At 62.5% G+C, this 9,080-nt stretch overlaps 1 protein-coding gene across 2 annotated transcripts; it reads left to right on the forward strand.

Annotated features, from left to right (window-relative positions):
* Positions 1-897: 897 nt before the first annotated feature.
* On the forward strand, positions 898-6,176 carry CD40 (CD40 molecule). Of its 2 annotated transcripts, none has more exons than XM_054274646.1 (9): positions 898-996; positions 2,228-2,309; positions 2,872-2,997; positions 3,087-3,230; positions 3,442-3,541; positions 4,457-4,518; positions 4,786-4,884; positions 5,337-5,362; positions 5,656-6,176. In XM_054274646.1, exons 1-9 carry the CDS (start codon positions 949-951, stop codon positions 5,809-5,811), a joined length of 843 nt encoding a protein of 280 aa, XP_054130621.1. In that variant the 5' UTR covers positions 898-948; the 3' UTR covers positions 5,812-6,176. The 2 variants fall into 2 exon arrangements, with proteins under 2 accessions (XP_054130621.1, XP_054130622.1); XM_054274647.1 differs by having other exon boundaries at positions 5,734-6,176.
* The last annotated feature ends 2,904 nt before the right edge of the window (positions 6,177-9,080 follow it).

Consider the following 9,080-nt stretch of genomic DNA (forward strand, 5'->3'; position numbering starts at 1 on the left):
CTCTCCGCGGCCGCCCCCTTTGCCCTCGAGATTCCCCAGGGAGCCTTCGTGCTCCCGAGTGAGTCAGTTCTGGGAACTGACATTGGCCCGGGGAATCCAGAGCGCTCGGTTCCCAATTCTCGCTGCCCTTCTCCCTGGGAGCAGCTGTGACCCGGCCATGGCCCATTGTGGCCACCAGGCTCCGGCTGGGGCCGTGACCGCGACCGGGCAGGCGGTGCTGTGCTGTGTTCCCCTCCGGCATCACGGCAGTGTGGGCACTGTGGCCATAAGTGACCGGGGCACCGAGGTGACCGGGGCACCGAGGGGCGCTGGGGAGCCACCGTTCGCTGCCGAGCCGCCGCAATGCCAAGGGAAGCGCAGGGAACGCCTCCGGAGCGGGCAGGGAACCTGGAAATTCCTTGGGGGTTACTGGGAACCGCTGTGGGGAACTGAAACGAAGGCACAGCCACGGCACAGCGCTGTTGGCCCTTCCCCTTTCAGGACTGACGCGTTTCGGGGACACTCTTGGCGGCTCTGGGGGCTCTCCAGGGCTGCGGCCAGAGGGGCTCTCCCTGACCACAGCCGTGGGGGCCCTCCAGGGCCACAGCTCAGGGGCTCTTAAAGGCGAAATAAGAAAAAAACCCAAAAAACCTCTCTGAGCAGCTGTTGGAAAGAAGTGAAACCTGTAGCTCCTGCTGCGGGGGGGCTGCACAGGCGCTCCCCTCCCTTTCCCTTCCTGCGGACCCCGCCCGACCCCTGCCCCTGCCCCTGTCCCTGCTCCTGCCTGCGGCCGTGGCTCCGGGCGGGGGTTCCCGGGCGGGCACCGGGGGCTCCGGGGGGCCGGCGGGGAGCTGTCCCCGGCCGGGGCCGGCGGGGAAGCCCCGGCCAAGGCGGCCCAACGCCCCTTCCTGGGCGGGAACGGACCGAGGCATTCTTAGCGGGGCGGCGGCGGCGGCCGGGGCCAGCGCCATGAACCGGCTGGGGCTCTGGGGACTGCTCTGCGCGGCGCTGCTGGGCGTGAGTGGGGCCGGGAGCGGGGCGAGGAGCGGGACAGGGGCACAGGCGGAGGGGATCCCTCCATCCCCGTGTCCCGCCGGGCTTTCCAGGAAGGGGCTCCGGACGCTCCGGCCCGTCCCCTCGGGGAGCCCCGGGGCTGGGCGGTGAGCGGGACCCGGCGGCGCTGCCGTGTCGGTCCGTCCGTCCGCTCTCCCGGGACACAGCCAGGGCGGAGGAGCTGCCTGGACTGCCTGGTATCCTTTCCAGCCCTTCTACCCACGCGCTTTCGCTTTCTCCTGATGGCGCGGGCCCGGCAGCGCTGCCCCTCCCTGCGCTGGCCCGGGGGTCCCCACGGGCAGGGACGGGCAGCGGCGAGCCCTGGGACCCTCGGCCGGGACCCCCAGTCGGGTGGGGCGCTGGAACCGGCTGCCGGCGCTGCTTTCACTTCTCGCTTGCCTGTGGGCGGCTGGGAGGGCCCCGCAGCCTCCTCCTGTCCCCGCACCGGGGCTGCTCGGAGTGCGCACGGGGCTGGGCTGCACCCGGCCGTGCTGCGTGCTCGTCCGTGGCACCCTCGGGCCGGCCCTCTGTCCCTCTGTCCCTCTGTCCCTCGCTCTCTGCCGGAGCCCACATCCCGCTCCCCAGCATGGCCAGGCAGATCCGCCGGGAGCTGCCGGGCTACTGGGGATGGGCAGCGAGGGGCTGGCTCTGTCAGAGGAACGGTGCTAAAGAGCCCTCTTGCACCCCGTCTTGCCCGAGAGCTCATGCCCTGCCTCCTTTTACCCTTCCCTGTGCAGGTAGTCCCCTGCCAGGGGGAGCAAGGGCAGGCTCTGGCAGTGTGCATGGGTGATGCGCTTGTCTGGGGCTTTCCTGTCCCTCGGGGACGGCGTGTCAGCCTTGGGAAGGGGCCGGCAGTGCTCTGGGCGTGAAAGCTTGGGGATCGCTGCTCCCTCTGTCAGGGACTGCAGTACTGCTGGCGGGGACACAGGGTGATGTGCAATCACCCTCTGGTAGGAAATGTGGGGAAATGTGGAGCAACTCTGCCGGAATCACTGCCACCCCACTTCAAAGGCAGCACAGATGGCATCAGGCAGCGTGGGTGGCTGCTGTGGTCTGTGGTTAGTGGAGGTGTGGGAAGAGCAGTGTGAGGAGGCCCTCACCTCAGGGTGCAGGTCAGCACATGTGTCTGTGGAAGCGTGGTGATCCGGGAGCATTGGATATGAATTCACAGGTCTTGTTGTCTTGTTTCTTCCAGTGCTGGGAGCCTGCTGATGCCTTGACATGCTTTGATAAGCAGTATGTATACAAGGGCAGGTGCTGCAACCGGTGTCGGCCAGGTATGGAAACCCTTTCCTGGGGATCTCACTACTGGGCAGTGCCAGGACCTACTGCTGGGCACAGCAGGGCAAGCTTTGCTTGGTGTGATGGAGCCCCTCCACCCCACTGCCAGCAATGCTGACAGCTTCACCTCCCTGTGTCATCTCAGTGATAGAGCAGCTGGGACCTTGTGGGTGGTCTTGGAGACCCCTTGGACTTCACCAAATGTGCCACAGCTCTCTTGGCACTGTGCTCTTGCAGCTTACAGGACCCCATGGCAAAGGCAGCTTTGTGGGGAGAGTGCTGGCACTAGCGAATTGTGAGGGTGTTTGCCAGCTCCTGCTGTCACTGTCAGGTCATGTCCCAGTCCCAGGAGTGGCCCCACAGCCCTCCCTCCCCACCTGCCCCCTGCAGTGTTTGTGGTCATCAGGCGAGCTGACTCCTTCAGCCCTGGCTTCCATGCAGAATAGTGCAGCAGTCCTGGCATCCACAGCTACCAGCCTTCCCCTGTCCTGCTGGCAGAGGTGCTGTCAGGAGAGAGGGAAAGCCCACTTGCCCCTTCCTCACCAGCCTCTATTGCAGGGGAAAAACTGATGTCTGAGTGCAAGGAAACAGAAGACTCTGTTTGTGCCCCCTGTGAGAGCGGGCACTATCAGCCAAGCTGGACCAAGGAGAAGCACTGTGCTCCTCACGACATCTGTGAAAGCAGTAAGTGCTCCCTGTCACCACTGACCTCAACCTGGGGGGACTGGCTGCCCTGCTTGGTGTCTCACCTTGTCCATGTTCCCTCTGCCCAGATGCTGGCCTCATTGAGAAGATAAAAGGAAATGTAACACACAACACGGTGTGCCAGTGCCGGGCTGGCACGCACTGCTCTGACATCAGCTGCCAGACCTGCGTGGAGAACCAGCCTTGCCAGCTTGGCTCTGGCTTTGTGGCAGGTAAGTCTGACAAGCTGTTCCCACTCCACAGGACTGATGCCCTGTCAGCCCTCACGGAATGGGGGCTCCCCCAGTGTGGTGGCCCCTGGCAGGGCTTTGGGAGAGCTGTGCCATTGCCACAGGGCATGCTGCACATCTGGATTCTGCAGCCCCTTAGGCCCTCACCCCCCCAGCCCCTGCTGACCTTGCTGCCATCTCTGCCCCTCTCCAGCCAAGGCCATGGAGCGGATGTCATCCCCCTGTGAACCCTGTGCAGAAGGCACCTTCTCCAATGTCTCGTCTAAAACCGAGCCGTGCCACCCCTGGACAAGGTATTGTCTGAGTGCACACCACATCCTTCCACCAGCCCCAGTGAGCACATCCTCTGCTGCCACTTTCCTTGGTGGCCTTGGGGACTGGGCAGCCAGGCTGGTCTCTGAGGGACACAGCATCTGGCAGGTGTAGGGCCAGGATAGAGGAACAGGACTGGGAGCACAGTGTGGTACGGGACAGCATTGGCTGAGGTTGAGGTCGACATTCAGGCACTTGTGTCTGTCCCTCACAGACTGCTTGTCCCTTCACGGGTGTCCATGCTGTCATCCATGCTGGAAGTAAGGGGTCAGGATCTATGGGGATGCCCCATGCTCTGTTCAGGTTCTCCCTCCCAGTGCTCTCTGTGGCTGCAGTCATCAGACAAAGCACAAGTCCTCTCCATGGGGAGTTTGGCTTTTAGCATGCCATGAACTGGCAGGTCATCCCTGTCTTTAGAAAGCTGCTTGAGGGTTAATTGCAGTTCCTGGTAGAAACATGAGCCTTATTTCCAAGCTGAATTAGTCTTGCTTCAGCTGCCAGCCATTGGATTTCACTTTGCTTTTATCTGTGCCCAGAAATTACTTCCCCACAGAGCCACTTGTAGCCTATATTAGCTTTTCTGTCATGGCTACAGTGCTGAAGCCCTGGGGGCTTCCCTATCTGGGCAGGTCTGCTCCTTCCTCTGCCTTGTCCCTAAACTTGCTGCCATCCTCAGCAGTTTCAGCAACTCCAGGCCAAGCCCCAGGGGTGGTACCCTGCTGTGTAGCTGCTGTCCCACTCACGCTGTGTTGGTGGGGGTCCCTCTGCTTGCCCTACTGGAGCTTGGCAGGCTCAGAGCAGGATGTGTTTTGGGGCAGCTCAGGTGCCTGCCCAGCCCAAACTATTCCCTGAGCTCAGGTTACTGTGTGGTGACCTGGTCTTGTTCTCCCCTGCAGTTGTGAGGAGAAGGGGCTGGTGGTGAAGGTGAAAGGGACGAACTCGTCGGATGTGATCTGCGGTGAGTGCCTGGTGTCCAGGGCCCATCCAGTGCCAGGCAGAGAGCACCCAGGGCTCCTGCAGCACTCAGCAGAGAGTACCCAGGGCTCCTGCAGCACTGAGCAGACCTGGGTCATATGTGGTGGTTTTGGGAGAGGAAGGTCTGAGTGGCCAGTGTGATGCCTTCCTGCCTCTGTCTCCCTGAGGGATCCCTTGTGGGGCTGGGGTGTGACTCTGTGTCACACTGGGTGTCCCGTGGGTGTCTCACTGACCCTGTGTCCTCCTGCAGAGTCCAGCAGGCGCTCCTCCCTGTCAGTGCTGATCCCCATCACAGCTGCAGTTGTCACGTGCCTCGTGGGTGTCTGCATCTACTGCCTGGTGCACACAGGTGAGGGGCTAAAGCCTGTGAACTGCTGCCTTGGCCCAGGGAGGGACAACCTTGGCCCAAGGGGCCATAAAGGGCTGAGGGGTTGAGCCAGGGAGGGCAGCAGCAGCTCTGCTGAGAGTGGGGAAACTCCTCTGGGGACATCATCAGGACAGGGTTTGCTGAGTCCTGCTCTGTCTTTGGGAGCCGGTGTGCTGGCACTGCTGCAGCCTGAGCTGGGCTCTTGGGGCACCAGTGCTCCCCCAGCCCTTGGGGAACAGCACTGGTGCCCCATGACTCCATTGTGGCTCCTGCTGTGACCCCCAGCCTGCCCAGCCTGGCAGTGGCAGCAGGCACAACATGAGCTGCAGGACCTGTGGTGCAGCAGCTCCAGCCCTGGCTCTGCCCCTGGGAAGCTCCTTGCAGGGCAGCCCTTCCCCCTGAACATTGCCTTCTCTGTCCCTCTTTCCATCCAGATTCCAGGCGACGAGGGCCAAAGGAGGTGAGTCTGCCTAGAGCCCCCTGCAGCAGTGGGTTGGGATCCCTCGTGGGCACAGCTGGGGATGTGCCAGCAGCAGAGCAGGGGCTGTGGCTTTGCAATGCAGGAGGGGTGGAGGCTGAACTAGGCTGCCTGGCTGGGGCAGGACAAGGGCTGGGGCAACCTGAGGGTGCTACTGGCGAGTGCTGAGCATTTGGGAGGGACCCATAGTCTGGGCTGCATGGGAGTGTAGCAGGAAGGATGTGGGTGCAGTGGGGGAATGTAGCTGCCTGCCCCTGACCCCTGCCCCTGTGCAGATAGAGGCTGGGGAGCCCGGAGAGAGCCCACATCCCCAGCAGCCCACGGAGCAGGATGAGAATGTCTTGCCTGTGCAGGAGACCCTACTCAGGGGCCAGCCTGTGGCCCAGGAGGATGGCAAGGAGAGCCGCATCTCGGAGCAGGAGATGCTGTGAAGGCGCAGGGCACTGCCCCCGACAGGAGCACAGACTGGACAGCACCGTCTCCTCTGTCCCCCCTCCAGCTGGGGAGGAAATCTGGCATCTGGCCTGGCTGCAAATGATGGGATGCTGCAATGGACCATGGCACGACCACCCCACGAGAATACCACTACAACTCCTGCTCTGGTCACCTGCACAGGGCTGCTCTGGTGGAGCAAGGGTTGGCTGCCCCTATGGGGGCATGGAACAGAGCCCCATCCTGCTTGCTGCCCAGGTGATGCAATAACCTGGGTGGCTGCTCACCTGCTGAGCCCTTGCAGAGCCCAGTGCAGCCCTGGCCACAGCACAGTGACCATGTTGACAGGAAGACCCCAGCACAGAGCCCCGTCTCCCTGAGTGCTGGAAAAGCCAGGGCTGGGAAAGGGAGCTGTGAGATCACCACGGCAGAGCTCAGTCCGCTGTCTGGGGTGCTGTGGAAGCGCTGCCCGTTCTGGAGCAGTGCCCGGTGAGTGCTGCCATCCGGACAGGGCACCGCGGCCCCTGTGTGCCCGGCGCTGCCGGGCTCCGTGACACCAAGAAAGGCCGGACCGGCGGGCCCACGGCTCTGCCTGGTGCCGGGGATCGCGGCGGCGGCGGGGCCGGAGCGCAGACAGCGGCGTGCGGCGGCCGGGAGATGGTGCTGCGGGACCGGAGCGGGCTGCGCCGGGCGGCACCGGCACCGCCCGTCCGGCGTACAGCCCGGTCAGGCACGGGAGACTCCGGGCACGGGGGGTTCTGGCCTCGGGGGGCTCTGGGCGCGGGGGGTTCTGGTCTCGGGGGTCTCTGGTCTCGAGGGGCTCTGGGCACGGGGGTCTCTGGCCTCGGGGGCTCTGGCGTCGGGGCCCCTCCCGCGGCTCCCCCGCACACCCGCCCGTCCGTGCTCCGTCACCTCCACCCAGTGCTGGCGACACCGTGTGATTAAAGGTGATTTTCTGTCCCTGTGCGTGAGCAGCCCCGAGCACCTGTCGCCCCCCGCGCCCCCGGGACCGGCTCTCCTGGCTCTGATGCTCCGGGAAAGGATGCTTTGGAATGGGCGGGTGCTCCCAAGGTAGAGGAGGGAGGGAAGGGCTGTCGCCAGCTGTGCTGACCCCCACCGTGCCCCCAGACCCTCCCCAGCACACCTGGCTGGCCCCACTCCCCTGTGGCTGCCCTCCCTGACCCCACAGCAGGAGCTGCCCCAGCACAGCCATGCCCAGCCCGTGTCCCACGGGCAGAGGAGAACAGGGATGTGAGCAGAGCTGTGCCCCTCTCCTCACTGCTCTGGCGGTAAAATGCACAAATGGGGTCCATAGCATTGCAGGGCAGCACTGTGGGGTGCTGTGGTGTAGCAGGGGAGTCACCCCGAGCTCCAAGGCCCACTGGTGTGGGGCTGCAGCAGCACTGAGCCCACTGCAGGCTTTGGGTGCTGGGAGCAGCCTCAGCCTGTGACCCACCACCTGAACACAGGCAGCACAGCACAAGAAAGGCCATAAATCCCTGAGCAGGAGCAGCTGGAGCATGGAGCAACTTTGCCAGTACAGGCAGTGGCACATTATTTAAGGCTCCTCTTAAAACCTAATGTTAGGTTTAATAAGGGAGATAAAAACATGGCAGCAGCTTTCCCTCCTCTCAGGGCTTGGCAATCCCAGCAGTGCTAGTGGGATGGTCTCAGGCTGGGCAGCATTCCCTTGGCACCAGCCCAGAGAACACCCAGTTCTGGGGACAGATGTGATCCCGCTCCTGCTGGAGGAGAAGGTGCTTTGTGGGCCACAGATGCAAAGTCTTTGGCCCCAAACGTGAAGCCTGTGGCCCCAGATGGTTTCCAAAGGACTGTCTGCCCAGGTGGCAGGCTGAACAGTCTGGGGCCACCTCCCCAGCTCCCCCAAGGCTGCCCCTTCCCTGCTGGCATGCAGCATGCTCAGTGCCCACTGCTGCGTGTCACACATGCACCATCTCATTAGCACGTCTGTCCCCCAAAGTGAGCAGGGAGAGCGCGTGAGGCCTAATTGAATGTAACTAATTATTCACTCTGCAAATGCTCTATTTAAATGGGATTGTGAGGGACAGAATTACTCATTCTGAAAAGGAGAGAGAAAAAGGGAAAGACAGAGATAAAACAAATAGAGGCGGATGCTGGAGCTGCAGCTCGCTCTCTCTCCCCAGAATACCAATTACCGGATGAAGTGATTGTATAAATCTTTACCGAGTGAACGGACTGTACTAGTCACTTACTCCTGTCCTCTTATTATGAGGAAGCAATGAAAAATCATCCCACTCTCCAGTCCAGTTAAGGGTTCCCAGCCCCTGTCTTGGGCAACATCTCAGCAGCTGGAGAGCTCGTCCTGGGGCTCTCTCGGGGCGGGGGTCCCACTGACACAGGGCTGAGCACTTGGCAGGAGCCCACAGCCCCCCTGCACCCCAGCCCTGGGGAGGAGCAGTGGCTGTGCATGCTCTGGGAGGTGCAGGGCTTCTGCCCCAGCAGGAGCCAGACCATGCCATGCAGCACCCTTGGAGACATGGGCTGGCCAAGGGCCCCAGTGTCACACATGTCACACAGGGACCCCTGGCTCAGTGGCACTCCAGGTCTTCACCTCTCAACTTCCTTGTTCTTCCCATCTGTGGGTCCAGCCCTGCCAGGCTCCTGGTCTCCTGCAGTGCTCACTGAAAAGGCAGAGCACAGTGCTCCCCAGCCTCTTCCCACGCTGCAGTCAATGTTTCTCACTCAGGGTGTCTCTGCTCCACTAGTTGCAGAAATGCACTCATTGGCAGTGACCCCCATCACTCTTGCCTGCCACATCTTTTAATCCCAGATCCCTCCAAACACCCACATTTCTGTTCTCAGTAGTGGTGTGGGATGGCAGGGGAGGTGCTGGTCATGCAGAGCTGGGCAAGCTGACAGAGCCCCCCTGCACCCTGACATCAGTGGGGAGCCCCCTCATTCTGGGGTCCTGCTGCATGAGCTGGTGAGGACCCAGCCAGCCCCATCCTCCCTGCAGACAACCCCACATCCCCCTCACCACAAGGCACCCTCAAGGGGCTGGTGTACAGGGACAAGAACCACCTGGTCTCCAGATCCTGCAGTCAGAGGGACCCCTCCGAGGGTGCTATTCCAGAGGAGCCACGGGAATTGTGTGGTGGGTTCAGCTGGTGGGGAGCACAGGCTGGGCACTGTCAGTGATGAGAGGAGAAAGCCTCCAGTCTGTCCTGCCTTGTCCTGGTTGGGGATTTGATTGTTGCCAGCAGCGAGTTTCCATGCACTGGAGATG

The sequence above is a fragment of the Melozone crissalis genome, unplaced genomic scaffold (assembly GCF_028551555.1).
Source record: "Melozone crissalis strain CALT ecotype California unplaced genomic scaffold, PUWL_Pcris_2 ptg000017l_1, whole genome shotgun sequence".
Classification (NCBI taxonomy): domain Eukaryota; kingdom Metazoa; phylum Chordata; class Aves; order Passeriformes; family Passerellidae; genus Melozone; species Melozone crissalis.